This window comes from Scyliorhinus torazame, chromosome 7, assembly GCF_047496885.1.
Source record: "Scyliorhinus torazame isolate Kashiwa2021f chromosome 7, sScyTor2.1, whole genome shotgun sequence".
NCBI lineage: Eukaryota > Metazoa > Chordata > Chondrichthyes > Carcharhiniformes > Scyliorhinidae > Scyliorhinus > Scyliorhinus torazame.
In genome coordinates this window covers 21306674-21326540 of record NC_092713.1, presented here as the reverse complement: position 1 = coordinate 21326540, position 19867 = coordinate 21306674, and the positions used below count along the sequence as shown (strand labels likewise).

At 45.5% G+C, this 19867-nt stretch overlaps 1 protein-coding gene across 3 annotated transcripts in view; it reads right to left on the bottom strand.

The window, feature by feature from the left end:
- The window catches only part of usp33 (ubiquitin specific peptidase 33), a 92660-nt gene that overhangs the window by 20912 nt on the left and 51881 nt on the right, over positions 1-19867 (bottom strand). For all 3 annotated transcript variants that reach the window (XM_072510406.1, XM_072510407.1, XM_072510408.1), the window contains exons 12-19: positions 19334-19474; positions 17064-17176; positions 10509-10681; positions 10306-10376; positions 9183-9216; positions 6555-6600; positions 5538-5718; positions 4448-4574 (exon numbers count right to left, since the gene is read on the bottom strand). In XM_072510406.1, coding sequence (XP_072366507.1) covers positions 4448-4574; positions 5538-5718; positions 6555-6600; positions 9183-9216; positions 10306-10376; positions 10509-10681; positions 17064-17176; positions 19334-19474 — 886 coding nt within the window. The remainder of the gene's footprint in view (positions 1-4447; positions 4575-5537; positions 5719-6554; positions 6601-9182; positions 9217-10305; positions 10377-10508; positions 10682-17063; positions 17177-19333; positions 19475-19867) is intronic.

The following is a 19867-nucleotide window of genomic DNA, read 5'->3' as shown; positions in this document are numbered from 1 at the left end:
TTGTTCTGTCCCCCAGGTGGATTTAAAAGATCCTGCGGCACCATTCTATGCAGAGCTAGGGCATTCTCCCAGTGTCGTGACTAACGTGGACTCCTCAAATCAGTACCACAAAGATCTAGCCAATTATCTTATTACTATTTGGAGGAACATGTCGTGTGCAAATTGTCTGCTGCGTTTCTTCCATTATAGCAGCAAACTTCAAAAGTATTTCATTGGCTGTAGAGTACTTTGAGACATCCTTGTGAAAAGTACAGTGCAAATTCTTTCCAGCAAAGATATTTAAAGGGGATTTTGTAATTTTGGTACAATGTGTTCTAATGATGCTCAATACTCTTAAACATTATATCCTAATTGTGAAAAGAGTGAATGTATGTATAACATACATCACTTTGGAAGTGAAACCATTTTACACACAAGATCTTGCAAACAACAATGGGAATGGATGAGCAGATTCACTGCTTTTGGAGGTTCTGGTTGAAGGTGGAATGTTGTCCAGGAGATAAGGAGAATAGCCAGCTCTTTAAATAGTGGGATCTTTAGGATTATATTCAGTTTGAATCAAAATCCAGCAGTAAATGCATCGCATTTTGAACGTTTATCAGGAAACCAATCCATACGGGAGTGATATTTCATACCAACGGTGTCACAGCCAAGTTGCTTTATCTAAAGTTTCTAATTTCCAGCTACTACAAAAATAGCACTGATCCTGCTGGGGTATGCTATCACGGTCAAGTGTTCACTTTGTTTTGACACAAAATGAGGGGTCAAAAGTCAAGAAATGGATGCTATAAATATGAAGCACTTCTGTTAAGAGACTAAACTGAATCTTGAAGTTTGTCACGCCACATGTCAATGGGCTGAATGATTTCCTTTGTGCTGCACTATTCTATATAGAACTATTAAGATCCAGGAAAAAGCAGGTTTTAATCAGGGTCACATAAACGCTGTCCACGGCAGCAAATTATTTACATAGCACAGTCCCGATGGGACAACCATCATGCCAGTCCCTGTCCGGGCCAGCCTTTATACTGGATTCTTACGAGCCCAGCAGGGTGGGCCTCCGCCCTCTAGAGGGGAAGCTCATATTCCACCAGTCCCAGGGGGATATCAATCAAGATACCCTCATGGGCCGAGTGGGGGCTATTACAAGAGCAATGTTTTTATCTCCTGTGGTACATTTATTTTTCTATCAGTGGTTGTTATTAAGTTGGTTGGGAGGTTGGTTCGCTCAGTTGGCTGGACGGCTGATTCGTGATACAGAGCGACGCTAACAGCGCGGGTTGAATTCCCGGTACGGCTTAGGTTACCACGAAGGCCCCGCCTTCTCAACCTTGCCCCTCGCCAGACATGTGGTGGCCCTCAGGTTAAATCACCGCCAGTCAGCTCTCTCGCTCTCTGTAAGGGGCGAGCAGCCTATGGTTTTCTGGGACGATGAGAAATTCAATTCCGACACAAACGTCACATGTGACTTGCTCAAATCCATTTTTGATTAGAAGCTCCTTTTTCAATTTAACTGTTACTATCAACATACTCTTTTACGGTTAATTTACTACAAATTTCCAATTGAAGCCCAAATCAAAGTCTAATCATTTCAGTAATGTTATTCTCCTGGCTTCTGAAGACATGGCTTCTGAAGACATGGCTGATCGTGCGAGGTCACATGACAAAATCTGTAGCTGAAGAAAATGGATGGTCCCTGGATACACTGCAAACTCAGGTGTTGTGGCAAGTGAAAATACGGATGCTGGGGTCGCCTGCGAGAATAATTTCAAATGGACAAAAATATCCAAAGAACAGGATAAAATAACCCCCCCCCCCTTTCCTCTAGCGCTGTACTGAACAATAGCTTTGTAATTTAAACAGCAGATGTTAAATCAGGAGAGCTTTCAGGGTTTTGGCGAGGAATTATGAACTGCGGCATCATAAGCTTGATCGTGCTTGGAGCCTTAAAAGTGCATTAAAATACGGCATGTATCATTTTCATCATTGTTGTCGGTTGCAGCAAAAAGGATGTCGCTGCACTGCACCACTTATATAACTGTCTACATACATGTTGATTTAACTTCAAACTTAAAATTCTTTTGGAAGTTGGATTATATTTGTGAAGATTACGTTAATTATGCACCCCCCCTCAAGGCATTCCAATTCACAGCAGCTGCATATGAATTGGTTCAGTTTTACTGCAGAGCTACGTGGCTGATTCTAATGAATTTGCATTGTCAAATTTGAATTGTTGCTAGGTGAGTCGACTTCACAATTACCTTCCTCATGCAGCGCAACAAATTGCAAATTGAATTGTCTGGACCTTCTGCAGTAAATTCATAACCTTCAAACTTCCAAAACAGTCTTGTACAAACATTTGGCGTTTGAATGAAAAAAATGCAAGAAGATTGTTTCAGTGTCGTGACTGGCAGCCCAGTATGATGAGCGTAACCAAGTCAGCTCGCTGCCAAAGTTTATTACGGGGAAAGGACCATTCTAGAGATTTAACGCATGCTGCTGTGATTTTTAAATCAGTGTGAAAATGAAAGTCACCATAGTCTCAGAGGACCATAGGCTGCTCTCCCCATTGAGAGCTGACTGGTGGTGATTTAATTGGGAGGGTCATCACACCTCAGGCTGGGGACAAGGTTGAGAAAGTGGGGCCTTCATGGTAACCTCAGTCGGTACGGGAATTGAACCTGCGCTGTTGGCATCGATCCGCATCACGCACCAGCTGTCCAGCCAACTGACCACCCCCCCCCCCCAATAGGTTTAGGAAGATGCAAACGGTGTAGAAAAGCCAAATGGAGAATCCTACTTTAATTAAGCAGTTCCACTTGGACAAGATCCAATGGAAAAAAAATGGCAAAATCAGCAAATTTTTTTAAAAATTTCTTTTAATTAAGGGGCAATTTAGACGGGCCAATCTACCCACGCTGCACATCTTTTCATAGATTATCATAGAATTTACAGTGCAGGAGGAGGCCATTCGGCCCGAGTCTGCACCGGCTCTTGGAAAGAGTACCCTACCCAAGGTCAACACCTCCACCCTGTCCTCATAACCCAGTAACCCCACCCAACACTAAGGGCTATTTTGGACACTAAGGGCAATTTAACATTGCCAATCCACCAAACCTGCACAGCTTTGGACTGTGGGAGGAAACCGGAGCACCCGGAGGAAAGCACACGGGGAGGACGTGCAGACTCCGCACAGTGACCCAAGCCGGAATCGAACCTGGGACACTGGAGCTGTGAAGCAATTGTGCTAACGACAATGCTACCGTGCTTTGGGTTGTGGGGGTGAGACCCACGCAGATACGGGGAGAATGTGCAAACTTGACATGGACAGTGACCCAGGGCCGGGATCAAACCCGGGTCCTCAGCACCGTGAGGCAGCAGTGCTATCCTCTGCGCCACCGTGCCGCCCTGGAACTGACCAATGTTTTTGGTAAAAGCAAATACCCCAGAAACATTTAAGCAGCAGCTGGCTTCTGGGATGTGAAGGGCGTGTGTGTGGGCTAAACAGCTGGCTTGTAATGCAGGACAAGGCCAGCAGCACGGGTTCAATTCCCATACCAGCCTCCCCGAACAGGCGCCGGAATGTGGCGACTAAGAGCTTTTCACAGTAACTTAATTGAAGCCTACTTGTGACAATAAGCGATTATTATTAGTATTATTAAAATTGTGGAATTAGCGTATATTGACAATACATATATTTTCTTTCGGGACCATTTAAACTCATGTTTTGCTTTTATTTTTAAAAAGTTGGCGATGAGGGAAGGAAGCAACGACAAATTCACAGTAGATTTGATCGTGATGTCACTATATTGATCATAACACAAAGCCAAAAGAAATACCAAAACATTGCACTAAAGGAGTTTGGAATGCGAAGGAAAATGCAAAGCTTATAAACACTGTCCAGTCAATTAATTATTTTGGACATATGGACAACTGAGCAGGAGTGGTCAGTTAAGGAGCAAACATAGCAAACTCCCACAAACACCAGTATAACGATGGGCTAATCAGTTTCAGTGATGCTGGTTGAGGAATAAACGTTGATCAGGACACCAGAAGAACTCCCTTGCTCTGTTAAGAAAGGACCATCTGAGAGAGCGGCCATTCCAAAGATGGTGGTGTCGGCCTAGATTTTGTGCTCAAGTCTCTGGAGTAGGACTGAACCTTGCAACCCTCCCACCAAAGTGCAAATGCTACTGCAGAATCATTGCTTACACCACAAAATCACCTTAGATTTCCTCAGCCAAATGGGACTGCATTGAACGTTTGAGGTTATGACTTGGCTGCCTAAAATTCAGACGGTTAAACTTGAAGTCATGAAACTAGCCGGACCAGTGATTTGCAGGGTCTGGATAAGTCAAAATCGATTCTTATTAAGCAGGACCACAATTCTACATGCTTATCCATGGAAAGCAAAACCCAGCAGTCTTCTTCAAGGGAGCAGAGTTACCTGTAGAAGAGCACGTAAGCTTCCGCATTCTGCACAGTGGATTCCGACACTTCCATAACACTCTGGTCATCAAATTCAAACCATCGATCATTCAGATCATTTAGGCAATAGGCTGTATAATGGCCACCTGAAGTTAGGAAAACACAAACATATGTAAAGGTCTCCTGGATGAACTGAATCATCGCATATGGAATCAGGACACTGGCCTACAGTGCCAGAAAAGCTTAATGTTGTTATTGCATTGAGGATCTTGGAAGCCCTGAAATCCACGACCTGACAATAAATGCAGCAGCTACCATTCCTCCACAAATGGTATGTGATAAATATATTCTCTCCCTTCTATCTGGGAACTGCAATGGAATGAGTCTTTCAGCAAGCAGATTAAGAGTCATAGCCTACCTGACCGCAAGAATTTAGATCAACTCCACCTTCGAGACTTTTCACCCTACTCATCAATTCCTCTCCTTCCAACAAATTTAAATGGTCTCCAGCTTTCCTTTACACTACCAGCTTCAACCACCATACCTGGCAATTCTTTCTGCAATGTATTTGGGGTGGCACAGTGGTCAGCACTGCTGCCTCACGGCGCCAGGGGCTGGGGTTCGATTTCAACCTTGGGTGACTGTTTGTGGGGAGTTTGCATGTTCTCCCAGTATATGCGTGGGTTTCCTCTGGGTGCTCCGGTTTCCTCCCACAGTCCAAAGATGTGCAGGTTAGGTGGATTGGATACACTAAAATGCCCCAATAAGGGATTGTAAGATGGGGGATTGGGCCTAGGTTAGGGTGCTCTTACAGACGGTCGGTGCAGACTCAATGGGCCGAATGGCATCCTTCTGCACTGTAGGGGTTCTATGATTCAAGTGTTCACCCTCTGGGTGAAAGCAAGTGTGCCCACCATCTTGCTCACACAAATTAATATCACAATTGGGTCACTGGAACAGGCAGATGGGATCTTGGTTTAGAATTCCATCTGAAGCAAAGTACACTGCCTTGACTTTTTAAAAAAACTTGGTGCCATAATAACTTCCACAACAAAACAGCCCAGTCAAGAATAAGACATTACATTAAAACAGCTGCTCGTGATACTCACAACTGGCAGTACCATGATGGCAGATAACCGATAAAAGATTATAAGTCGCGATTTGAGAGGAGCTGTCTTTCGCGAGGAAAGGTTGAAGGTCTAGTCCTTCCAAAGGGAATGACACATGGCTGTTGATTTTGGTGGAAAACATGAGCTCATGTCTGAACCTTTTCAAGTGAATGCACAAAATCTACAACAAAAGACATACAATTACAATCTGAGATCACAAAGTGATCCACATACAATTAATTAGTTTAAAATTCTTTGGTACATGTGGGTGGCAGATACTCCGTGCAAATCAAGATCCCACATAAGCAAGCAGCAAGATAATCTAAACTGAGGTGATTTATATGTTCAAGTCCTGAAGCAGGGATTGAAACCACAACCTCCTGACTTATGGAAGATCACTAACACTGAAAGCCCCGCTCCCAACATAGCAGAACTAACCGTACCACCCAACTGGAAAATGTCGGATTGCACCATGAAATTTCTGGTTTGCAAGCGACACTGGATGGTACTTCAACTTTGCTGATCAGCAGATAAGTGCCTATTGTGTTCATAAAGTATAACAAATATATCCCTGTAATTGCATAATCAACAAGGAAATCGCATGGATTAGCCTTTTGCTGAAGGAGCAGCTCAGAATCCCCTAGAATAAATTACTGAACATTCAAAGGATTATTTAGCTAAATTTTAATAATGAACACAGTGGTCAGCACTGTTGCTTCACAGCGCCAGGGACCCGGGTTCAAATCCCGGCGTAGGTTACTGACTGTGCGGAGTCTACACGTTCTCCGGTTTCCTCCGGGAGCTCCGGTTTCCTCCCACAAGTGCCGAAAGACGTGCTTGTTGGGTGAATCGGACATTCTGAAATCTCCCTCAGCGTACCCGAACAGGCGCCGGAGTGTGGCGACTAGGGGATTTTTTCACAGAAACTTCATTGCACTGTAATGCAAGCCTACTTGTGACAATAATAAAGATCATTATATTTACATTGGATTTAAAATTATGATTGAAAAAGTTTACCTCTGGCAACTTTTGAACCTTGCAGAATTTCACTCCATTTCTCAATCTGGATAAAGAGAAGTTCTAAATTAACTGTGCGTTGCGGAGATAAGAAAGCACTAAATTAAGAAGGTGCGATCTTTCACAGACCACACACAATCTACCGTTTGATGGGCTATCACTCAGGTCATCTGAGGGAAAGATTTGCACAAACACTCAGCCGATCCTACCAAAGCGATCACACAGAACAACAAAATATAATCATTTATCCAACCCTGGTGTGAATTTCCTTCGCAAATATTCTCCATACCCCACTGCCCAGGAACCATGGCAACCTGTGGAAAACGTGATCACTTCAATCTATGCTTGTCCCCATCACTTCCGGTCCCAGTTTATCTGACATTTTCCACAACTGCTTTAACTGGAAGTCTGTTTGCAAGATGGCTATAGATAAAAGGAAGGCCATTTGTCACATCGTTGCTCATCCTTTGATAAGAGCTTACAGTGATTACCTCACATGCGGGTGAGATCTTAAGTGACCCCTTGGGGTTGTGCCCTCACTACCCATCTCAAAGTTAACTACATGGGTCAGTCTTGCGTGAAGATCTTCCTCACATTAGTTCCGTATTTTTTTTCTTTTGCCACCCTTCTCTCGTTTGATGATCACTAACTTGAGCTTAATATTTCAGATATACAGGGTGTTTATAAAATCCTCGTGAAACTTCAGTAACTTTGGCTGTACAGATTTTAGAAGCAAGCTGCAAATGAGGTATGAAAGCGTAAATCCAAGGTTTTGTAACATGTTAATATTGTAATGCTACGTTAATGATGTTGAAACTGATCGCAAAGGGCAACAATAGGAGGAAAGATTAACTGTTGGATAATCAGGTTGACCACAATTTTTAATTTAAAAAAAAAATTTAGAGTACCCAATTAATTTTTTCCAATTAAGGGACAATTTAGTGTGGCCAATCCGCCTACCCTGCACATCTTTGGGTTGTGGGGGTGAAACCCACGCAGACACGGGGAGAATGTGGAAACTTCACACGAACAGTGACCCAGGGCCGGGATTCGAACCTGGGTCCTCAGGGCCGTAGTCCCAGTGCTAACCACGTCGCCACCGTGCTGCCCTAACGTGCCACAAATGATGGCTGTTTTGTTGAAATCTAGAAATCTAAACTGTAAAGTATTGAAATTTCATGATTCATGCTTTCATTGCGTTTTTGCGCTTTTTAAAAATCATATGTACACCCAACTTCATTAAAGTTTAAAAGTTACACAGAGGTTATGAAAACCCTATAATTTTCAAAGACCATTTCCTAGTGTAGATAAATGGAGTTGCCGCTCTAAAGTAGTTTCCTTTCTGGATTCAGGGTTGTCCCCGTCCAGAGTTACAGCAGAAGGTTACAAAGCTGACCAGCACTAAACTGCAGGATGGCTGTAGAGGGGGGCACGGTAGCACAGTGGTTAGTAGAGTTGCTTCACAGCTCCAGGGTCCCAGGTTCAATTCCCGGCTTGGGTCAGTGTGTCTATGTGGGTTTCCTCCGGATGCTCCGATTTCCTCCCACAGTCCAAAGATGTGCAGATTAGGTGGATTGTCCATGCTAAATTGCCCCCAAGTGTATTAAGCTTCTCAATGGGGTCAAACCTGCTACCGGCAGTTTTAAGAGGGTGGGACATAACCACCTTCTCAGAGCAACCAGGCATAAGCTTACCAGAAATGCCCACATGCAGGTCTTCAGCTGTCAAGGCCTTAATCTTTGAAATTCCCTCCCATAAACCTCTCCACTTCCTTTCCCTCTTTTAAGATGCCCCTTAAAACCCATGTCTTTGACCAAACGCTTGGCTAACTGCCCTAATATTATTTTATGCAGCCTGGTGTCAAACCTTGCTCCTTGCAGGGCCTTGGGATGTTTTACATTAAAGGTGTCTTATCAGTTCAAGTTGTTGTGGAGCAGGTGACTGTGTGTTTTGAGAGTGTTTCCTTTGTATTTCAGATTTATGTTTCTTGCAGCTTTTTCTTCTTATTGTACCTCCTAGATGAATGGCAGCCATGAAGTCATGCCCCTCATTGGCCCCATTTGTTTCCTCTTTCTGTTTGCGTTTGTTGTGGTATATCTTCAGCTCAAATGAAGGGTTACATAGGCAATGCAACATTAACCTGGCTTTTCTATTTACAGGTTCTAACTGACCTCCTGTGGTTTCCAGAATGTCCTGCTTTAATTTTGTTTGCAGGTTTCCCTCCTTTCTGATGAACCCTATATATTTCTGGTCACAAAGGTGTAGGAAATGCATGAAAGCCCAAGTTCAAATCCTGGCACTGCCTATCTGACAGTATTGGGGTTGCACCCGCACCACCCTGACTGGTTCAAACAGGCAGCCCACCAACACCACCAACTTGTAGGGCAACTAGTTTGAGAACTACACTTTGGTCTTTCTAGAAATGCCCACAGCCCCAGAATGAATTCAAAAAGCTTCAGATAATCAACCAAAGATGGCTCGATAATTACTCATTAAAAACCGACGAGCCAAGTTCAGAATAACTTTGACATGTCAGAATATTATTAGACAGATGCACTTAGAGGGGGTTTAATATGAATCTAATCATTCAAGCTGGACCATAAATTGAGAAACATGCACTGTACTTACTTTTTACACTTTTCACAGCTGTACATGTTATCACCTGTAATATCATTGAACAATTTTACAAAGGATATAAATAGAATGATGTGTAAACAAAGCAAAACAGCGATTCAACAAACCTCCACCCGTTTGCCATTTGTAAACAATCACACCCTAGTTTTTGAAAACTGCCCGATCTTGCCATCCACTCGTTGATGCCAAAAAGAGCAATTAATACTCAACTTTAGGCGGCCTAGAGTCGTTATGGCATAGGAGGCCATCAAGTCCATGCCATGAGGGAACAGTAATCAAGAACAGTGTGTAAAGCTATATCAATCTATAATGTTCCCTCCCAAGGGTACCCTTGCCAGAACCTTTTTGAACGAATGCCTCTGAAAGGACCTCACAGATTCTACCCTGACTGCAAGAATTGACAGGATACTTGATCAATGAGGAATTTCTAATGAGCTTGATTTCACCTTGACCCAATGTAAACACATGTACATAGTGCCCATGAAGCTACAGGGTTGTTGTAAAAATTGTGATCTGGTTCACTAATAACCTTCGTGAAAGAAAATATACTGTTCTTGCCTGGTCTGGCCTCCATGTGACACCAGGCCCACGGCAATGTGTTGACTCTTAGCTACCTCTGAAATGGCCAAGTGAGACGCTCAAGGAAAACAGTTCACCGCCATCTCCTCAAGGAGAATTGGGGACGAGCAATGAATACTGGCCTTACTAGTGAAGTACATCCAATGAATGAAAAGAACGCAAACTTTCCACACAAGGTTTTCAGCAGGCATCTCTGGATAGCAAGCAGCAGGAGAAAAAAGGACAGATTTTTTTTTTCCTCTTCCCCCAGAGACATTAAGGCTGATTGATTATCATATGATAATCTATGATTGCATTACACTCAGTTCCTCCTCAAATGGGATCAGCGCAGGTTATGATCAGGTTTATCCACATTCCAGTCTGTAGGGCACAGTACTATGCTGGACTGTGCTTTTACATACCTGCCCATTGAGCCAATCACAACACAATTTTTTCATTTAATGTAACGTACTGAGGCCATTATGTCCACTCCACACTTTACCCACAACCCGCCCCCAACAATAGAAGTATTTTAATTGTATTTAGGATCCTTACACACCTTTAAGTTCATCCCTCGCGAAAAAGGCAGCCAGACAATCCTGCAAAGATACCACAGGACCCCAGAACCAACTAGGAACACAGAAGGTAAACACAGAAATATTAATTTCAAAAGGTTGCAACTGCATTGCTCCGACAGAAGGAAAACAGATGTAAAATGCTGTAACTTTATTTATTTCTCTCTCTCCTTAGTTTGACACGCACCTTTTAATGTATTCCATGACGTACGCTATCCAACCTTGTGGGGTGTATGCCTCACCGCATGACCCTGCTTTCACCAAGGACATTTGGTGACTGGAGGAATGCAGTTTGGCCAGATCTTCTTTACCCGGGATTGGCAGAGAGAGATCCTGAAAGGCTTCCAAGGTGGTAGACACCTACAGGCAAAGGAACCCAGACAGGAAAAAGACTATAGGTTAAAAGAAAGAGCAAATACTGAAAACATGAAATGAACATATGCCACAATTACACACTAGAACTGCCAGCCACCAAGAAACAAGGCACCATTCCGGTCGTAGACTGCTTGCCAGTACTGACACAGCTCAGGGAGGACAACCAAAATGAAATGGGGAGGGTGGGGGTGAAGGAGATGCTAATTGATAGCACACATTCTTTACTAAAGCTTTGAATTTAATGATTTATACAGCTTTAAAGATATATTATACACTAAGTATGATATAATTCTCAGTCCCAGGATATCACTGCAGGAGCTCTTCAGGGTAGTGTTCAAGGCCCAAACATCTTCGACTGCTTCATCAATGATTTTCCTTCCAACATAACATCAGATGTGGAGATGTTCACTGATAATTGCACAATGTTCAGCACCATTCGCACTCCTTAGACACCGAAGCAGTCCACGTCCAAATGCAGCAAGGCCTGGACAATATCCAGGCTTGGGCTGACAAGTGGCAAACATTTGCGACACACAAGTGCCAGGCAACGACCACCTCTAATGATTTCATAAAATTTGCAGTGCAGAAGGAGGCCATTCGGCCCATCGAGTCTGCACCGGCTCTTGGAAAGAGCACCCTATCCCCATAACCCAGTAACCCCACCCAACACTAAGGGCAATTTTGGACACTAAGGGCAATTTATCATGGCCAATCCACCTAACCTGCACATCATTGGACCGTGGGAGGAAACCGGAGCACCCGGAGGAAACCCACGCACACATAGGGAGGATGTGCAGACTCCGCACAGACAGTGACCCAAGCCGGAATCGAACCTGGAACCCTGGAGCTGTGAAGCAATTGTGCTATCCACAAGGCTACCGTGCTGCCCCGTAATGAGAGGGAATCAAACCAGTTCCCATGACATTCAGTGGCATTACCATCACTGAATCCCCCACAACCAACATTGTGGGGGTTACTATTGACCAGAAACTGAACTGAACTAGCTGTATAAATACTGTGGCTACAAAAGCAGGTCAGAGGCTGGGAATTCTGCGGTGAGTAACTCACCTCCTGACTCCCCAAAGCCTGCCCACCACTGACAAGGCACAAGTCAGGAGTGTGATGAAACACTCTCCACTTGCCTGGATGAGTGCAGCCCCAACAACACTCAAAAAGCTTGATACCAACCAGGACAAAGCAGCACCGCATGACTCCCACTCCTTCTACAAACATTAACTCCCTCCACCACTGACGCACAGTAACAGCCGTGTGTATCATCTACAAGAGGCACAGCAGGAACTCACCAAGGCTCCTTAGGCAGCACCTTCCAAACCCACGACCACTACCAGCTCGAAGGAAAAGAGCAGCAGATACCTGGGAATCCCACCACCTGGAAATTGCCCTCCATGTCACTCACCATCCTGACTTGGAAATATATCACCATTCCCACACTGTCTCTGGCTCAAAATCTTGCAACTCCCTTTCTAACAGCACTGTGGGTGTACCTACACCACATGGACTACAGCGGTTCAAGAAGGCAACTCAGCACCACCTTCTGAAGGGCAATTAGGGATGGGCAACAAACGCTGGCCTAGCCAGCAACGCCCACATCCCGTAAAAATGAGTAACAAAATAAATTTACAAACAGAATTCACAGTGGATTTTATGGTGAGCAATCAAACACTTCCTTCCCCTTCCACAAGTAGCATCAACATCAGTGCCAAGCTGTCCCAAGGGCAAATGACTGCTTAGAAACCAGCAATATCACAGATTCTGTGACTGTATGCAAAATTGAGCAGCAGATTACAGTATGTGTGGTGACTGTATATATCATGCATCAAATCCCTTAATCCCACTTCACAGCTCTCCCTGGGTCACATCAACAGGAACTCTCAACCCCAAATTCATGATCATTGTAATACTATTAAGGTACCTCAAATGCCATTCTTAAGCCTGCTGAGTGATGGTATCCAACTGCTTCTAGGTTGAGTGGCCACCCACTTCACAATTATTGAAATAGATATGTATAAATAAAAAGGTTTGGCCGAGGAGAATCCAGATTATTTACAATACAGGAATTACACAGTTTACAGCAAAGGACTAAATCCATCTGTTCCACCCAAGTGTTTAGATTTTAGCTCAATTTAGTCTGAACGAGGATAATTATTGGTTTGATTAAATATATCCAGTCCCTCTAATTAAAAGCAATCTTATACAAAACAGAGGGAGTGGATTCCCACACTCAAATCAGCAGGCTCACAGACGGTTTGGACTAGTGTTCGCTTTTCAGGTCTCAGAATTTAAGGTTTCCGACTTATTCTTCAGTGGAGGGGGCCCAGTTAAATAGTTAGTTTAAGGGCAGAGTGTATCCATGGTTACTCGCAGGGTGAATCTCTGAGGTGGAATGAACACTTTTGAATTGGACATTAGATGGTCTGCAATTCTGAGCAAAACCAGTTGATAAAACCGTACATAAAAGAAAAATACAGCGGTGATCCTCGGTTATATCAATGGGTGGACACAGTACAAAAACTAAAGATGCAATGCAAAACTGATGCAAATTAGATCAATTAGAATACTAATTGCAGTTTGGGCACTCGAGGAACATGGGCCATTCAGCCCCACAAGCTCGTTGTACCTTGCATGTCCCTCAAAAAGCTTGCTCAACAAAGGGAGAGGGGGCATGGACATGTATGGGCTAGAGGGAGAGGAGATTTACCAGGATGCTGCCTGGACTGGAGAGCATGTCTTATGAAGAAAGGTTGAGGGAGCTAGGGCTTTTCTCACTGGAGAGAAGGAAGAGAGGTGCCTTGATAGAGGTGTGCAAGGTGATGAGAGGCATAGATAGAGTGGATAGCCAGTGACTTTTCCCCAGGGCGGAAATGGCTGTTACGAGGGGACATAATTTTAAGGTGATTGGAGGAAGATATAGGGGAGATGTCAGAGGTAGGTTCTTTACACAGAGAGTGGTGGATGCGTGGAATGCACTGCCAGCAGAGGTGGTGGTGTCAAGTGTCATGAGGGATATTTAGGCAACTCTTGGACAGGCACATGGACAGTGGTAAATTGAAGGGATGTAGGTTAGGTTGATCTTAGATTAGGATAAGTGGTCGGCACAACATCGTGGGCAGAAGGGCCTGTACTGTGCTGTACTGTTCTATGTATCCGATCAGCCATGGCCATATGGAATGGTGAGCAGCCGATATGGGTTGAATGGCTTACTCCTGTTCATATCTTGGATTGGATTGGATTTGTTTATTGTCACGTGTACCGAGGTACAGTGAAAAGGATTTTTTTGCGAGCAGCTCAACAGATCATTAAGATCTGTAGGATAAGCGAGCAGCTCAACAGATCTTCCTTTGTACATCACAATTTCCCACGCTATAATTTAAATAATACTCTGCCATTCTGTTTTGCCTACCCAATTGGATAAATTCACACTTATCCATGTTATACTGAATCAGCCATTTATTTGCCCACTCACTCAATTTGTTTCAAATGTTTGGAAAGCCTCTTTACTTCCTCCTCACCACTCACAATTCCACCCAGTTTAGTGTTGGCAGAATTTAAAAAAATAAATAAAGAGAACCCAATTATTTTTTTCCAATTAAGGGGCAATTTAGCGTGGCCAATCCACCTGTCCGGCACATTTTTTGGGTTGCGGGGGCGAAACCCACGCAGACACGGGGAGAATGTGCAAACTCCACACGGACAGTGGCCCAGAGCCGGGATTCGAACCCGGGTCCTCAGCGCCGCAGGCAACAATGCTAATCACTGTGCCACCGTGCTATCCTGTGTTGGCAGAAATTTAAGATTGTTAAAGAACGAAACAAGAGGTTATTTTGTTAAGACAAAGAGTCTTTGGCACACAAGATGCCCTGATAGAAACAGTGGTAAAAACGAGACAAGGGAGTATGGGGCGGGATTCTCCAATATCGGCGCGATGTCCGCCGACCGGCGCCAAAAACGGCGCGAATCAGTCCGGCATCGCTCGGCCCCAAAGGTGCGGAAGTCTCCGCATCTTGAGCGGCCGAGCCCTCACCTTGAGGGGCTAGGCCTGAGCCGGACTGATTTCCGCCCCGCCAGCTGGCGGGAAAGGCCTTTGGTGCCCTGCCAGCTGGCACAAAACTGACTTTGCCAGGCGGCGCATGCGCGGGAGCGTCAGCAGCCGCTCACGGCATCCCCGCGCATGCGCAGTGGAGGGGGTCTCTTCCGCCTCCGCCATGGTGGAGACCATGGTGAAGGCGGAAGGAAAAGAGTGCCCCCACAGCACAGGCCCGCCTGCGGATCGGTGGGCCCCGATCACGGGCTAGGCCACCGTGGGGGCACCCCCCCTGGGGCCAGATAGCCCCGCGCCCCCCCAGGACCCCGGAGCCTGCCCGCGCCGCCGTGTCCCGCCATCCCAAAGGTGGTTCAATCACCGTCGGCTGGCGTGGGTTGACAGCGGCGGGACTTCAGCCCATCGCGGACCGGAGAATCGCCGGGGGATTCCCGCCGACCGCCGCGGCGCGATTCCCGCCCACGCCGAATCTCCGGTGACAGAGAATTCGCGACACAGCGGGGGCGGGATTCACGCCGGCCCTTGGCGATTCTCCGACCCGGTGGGGGGGTCGGAGAATCACGCCCATGCAATGAATGGTAGGATGCGAGGAAGTACAGAGGATCAAAGGGACCTTGGTGTGCAGGTTCACAGATCTCATAGAAGACAGCAGGACAGGTAGATAAGGTGGTTAAGTCGGCTTATGGGATTCTTGCCTTTATTAACCAAGGCACTGAATATAAGAGCAGGGAAGTTATGTTGGAGCTGTATAAAACGCAGGTTAGGTCACAGCTGGAGGATTGTGAGCCGTTCTGGTCACCTCACTGTAGGAATGAAGTGATTGCACTGGAGAGGGTGCAGAGGAGATTCACATCCTGGAGATTCACCAGGATGTTGGCTGGAGCGTTTCAGCTATCAGGAGAGACTGGATAGGCTGGGGTTATTTTCACTTGAGCAGAGAAAGCTGACGTGGGGACATGATTGAGGTGTATAAAATTATGAGGGACATAGTGAGGGTACTTTCCCCTTTAGTGGAGGGTCAATGACTAAGGGGCATAGATTTACGGTAATGGGCAGGAAGTTTAGAGGGGATGTGAACAAAACCTTTTTCACCCAGAGGGTGGTTGAAATCTGGAACTCACTGATTGGAAGGGTGGTAGAGGCAGGAGCCCTCACAGCTTTCTAGTATTCAGCCGTGCACTTGAAATGCCAGAGCAGACAAGGCTAAGGACCGAGAGTTGGAACATGGGATTAGAATAGTTAGGTGCTTGATGGTCGGCATGGACGGGATGGCCAAGCCCTGTTCCCCTGCTGTAAAACTCTATGACTGAAATCCACCAGAGAACTTAAGAAATAGATAATTATTTGAAGATAAATTTGAGAGAGCATAGAGAAAGGGCAGATTGGAAAGGGCTAGGAGGATAGCCGAATGGAATTTTAAAATTGGAATCTCAAGAGCACAGAAAGACAAATCTTCAATTGCTCCAAACAATGAGACCTCCCTCACCCCTCATCACCTCGCCTCCTCAATCCCTCCCCTGCCTCACTCCAACCCACCTCCCTCACTCCTCACCAGCTCACTCCAGCCTCGTCGCCTCACTCCCGCCTCTCTTCTCCCACCTCGCTGCCTCACTCCCGTCCAGCCAGCTCATTCCGGCCCCCTCCCTCGCTGCCTCACTCCCAACCCCCTTCCCTTTTAAAAAAATTTTTTTAGATTACCCAATTATTTTTTCCAATTAAGGGGCAATTGATAAAAAATTTAGATTACCCAATTATTTTTTTCCAATTAAGGGGCAATTTAGCGTGGCCAATCCACCTACTCTGCACTTTTTTGGGTTGTGGGGGCGAAACCCACGCAGACACGGGGAGAATGTGCAAACTCCACACGGACAGTGACCCAGAGCCGGGATCAAACCTGGGACCTCAGCGCCGTTAGGCAGCTGTGCTAACCACTAGGCCACCGTGCTGCCCTTCCCAACCACCTTCCCAACCCCCCCTCCCAATTCGCTGCCTCACTCCCGCCCCCTCCCGCCTTTCCACGTCACTCCCAACTCACCACCTCACTCCCGCCACCTCACTAATTCATTGATATGCGGGAATATAGCGGTGTGTTTTGAATGTAGATAAATTGGGATATGCGGAAAGCTGGCAAGAGGTATTCAGTCTGTTATTGTCAAAAGAACACTAACAAAAACTGGTGAAAGAGAAGCACAAGGTCCATTAGAATTGAATCCCTCCAAGCTGAGAAAGGCTACATGCTGCAAACACACTTACCAAATTCAATACTGTTAAGCAGAAGCTGCCAGTTGCTACAAGTTGCACACTTACCCGATCACAGGTCAAACACTGCACTGAGCTGACAATAATGCCGTCAAAGACATCGGAGATGACACTTCTGTACTTCACCTGCTTTCTTTTTTTAAGAGGCGTGAAAGAGGCAACTAAAAAGTAGAAAGCAAATATGAAAAGAATGTCAATGGAAAGGAATTCTATTTCAAAATGCTTTCAGGAATTGCACATATAAATAAAGGATCAGACTCTTTATTCCAGTTGCTTTGATTGGGTAACGAGTGACTAAGTTTCAGAAAGTTTCCCCTTTCACTTCTGGCATCTGGGTTCAAAATCCAGCACAGACGGCAAGAAGGAAGTCTCCACAGTCCCCATGAAGACGACCTTGGCCAGTGGCACACCAGATCCACAGTGCACATGGCCACCCAGCAGAAAACTGCCTCTAATTTAAGTTAGCAATGCTACTCACGATGCCAAGCATAGAAATCGAATCCATACAGTGCAGAACGCCATTTGGCCCATCGAGTCTGAACCGACCTTCTGAAAGAGCACCCTACGTAGGCCCACTCCCCCACCCTATCCCTGTAACCCCACCTAACCTTGGTACATAAGGGGTAATTTAGCATGGCCAATCCAGCGAAGCTGCTGAATATCACTGCTGAATAAACATACATGTTGTGGACCTTCTCTATTATTTATTCTGAAATGTAGGGATTAAATTAGAACACATGCTGAGGTTAGCACTGAAATGACTGATTGCCTCTCATCCTGTCCTAAAGAAACAAACGTCACAATGGGGTACAATTCACAAGTGTCAATAGCTCTCATGAACCTCTTGAGTGTTAGCATCTAATCTGGCCAATTACCTCCCCTTCAGTCTACACTCCATCATCTGCAAAGTGAAGGGAGTTGCTGTTGACAATGTAACAGCACTTGCTCAGAAATAACTCGCTCCTCAATGCTACTTTGGTTCTGCAAGGTCCACCGTCTTCTGACCTCATTACAGCCTTGATCCAAAAATAGATTAAAGCGCTGAATGCGACTACCCTTGACATCAAGGCATCAACTGTCCTCGCAAAACTGAGGTCAGTGGGAATTAGGGGAAAACTGATGGGCCCTGATTTTTGGAGGCCAATAATTCTCACTCCAAGACATCTTTGTCAAGTGCGTCAGGGTAGTGTTCTAGGCCCAAACATCTTCAGCTGCTTCATCGAAGTCAGGAGTGGGCTTGTTCACCAATGATTGCAGTGTTCAGGCCCATTCATGACTCCTCAGGTACTGCTACTAACTATACCTGCAAGCAGCAAGGCCTGGACATAACATTACGACTTGGGATGTCAATAACATTCGTGCCACACAAGTGCCAGACAATGAGCATCTCCATTGAGGGAATCTAACCATCTCCTCCTGATATTCAATTATATTACCGCCACTAAATCCCCCCACTAACACGGCACTTAAGATTGACCAGGAACTCAACCAGCCATATAACTAGACTACGGTGTAAAGACTATCACTACCACAGCACATCAGAGCCTGGGAATTCTGCAGAGAATAACTCACGTCCTCAACTTCACAAAGCCTATCCACAGCCTAAAATGGGCAAGGAGTGTGATGGAACACCCTGGACTTGACTGGATGAGTGCAGTTCCAGCAACACCCAAGAGGTTCGACATCGGCAGCCTGCTTAATCACCACCCCATCTGCCACCTTAAACATTGACTCCCTCCACCAATGCACAGTGACAGTTTTGTGTACCATCCACAAGATGCATTGCAGCAACTGCCTCCTGAAACAGCACCTTCCAAATCCACAACCTCGATCACCTAGAAGGACAAGGGCAGCAGACCATCACCTGGACATTTCCCTCTAAGCCACCCGCCATCCTGACTAGGAAATATATCGCTGTTCCTTCACTGTTGCTGGGTCAAGATGCTGGAACTTCCTCCCTAACAGCACTGCGGGTGTACCTACAGGGACAGCAGCGGTTCAGGAAGCCAGTTTACCACCACCTTCTCAAAGGCAATTAGCGATGGGCAACAAATGCTGGACATTAATGCAGGCATCCCATGAAGAATAAAATAAGGCTCTACAATTATCACAACCATGTCCGATGGATTAGCATTGGGAGCCTCATTCAATTTCCTTTGCCACAACGCAAACTTGCGGATCACCAATTATTCCCGGAGATGAAACCAGCTCATCTGGAGAACCTGGAATCTTTGGGTTTGTACAGCTCGGCACCACAGCACACTGTGATCCCACACACTGGCGGTGACATTTGTTACGATTTTCAACTCAAGGCATACCTTTTTTATGTGAGGAAACAAGACCTCCCCACACTGAAGTGGATCTGGGTGGACTGCTGGACAGCCTTGAATTCGCCATTTCATCGAACATAGGACTGCTGGGTCTTGAGGGACTGCGTATTGACACATCAGAGGCAACTTCTATAAAGAAAAATGTGCCTTAGTTGCACTGTACTTGAAACAAGTATTTTGACTATACCCTGAAGTCAGTGCCATACTCCAGAAATTAGATTTTGCTCTTGATAAAATAATTTGGAGATGAGCATAGAAGGAATATTAAACTTTTGTTGACGACCCAAAGGTGAAGGCAGAGACAGAATTTGAAAGACTGCAGGAGATACAAAGCAGGTTAGTGGGTGGACAGATATGTGGCAAATGCAGTTGAAGAGGACTCACCTGATGGGCAGCTTTGAAAGGATAGCACATGGAAAGAAAACTCCCCAAGTGCAGTAAATAGAATTTTTGGCCAGAAACACTCAGTTACCTTGAGACACAGATGAAGCAACGGTGATACATGCCCAAGCCTGGCCACTA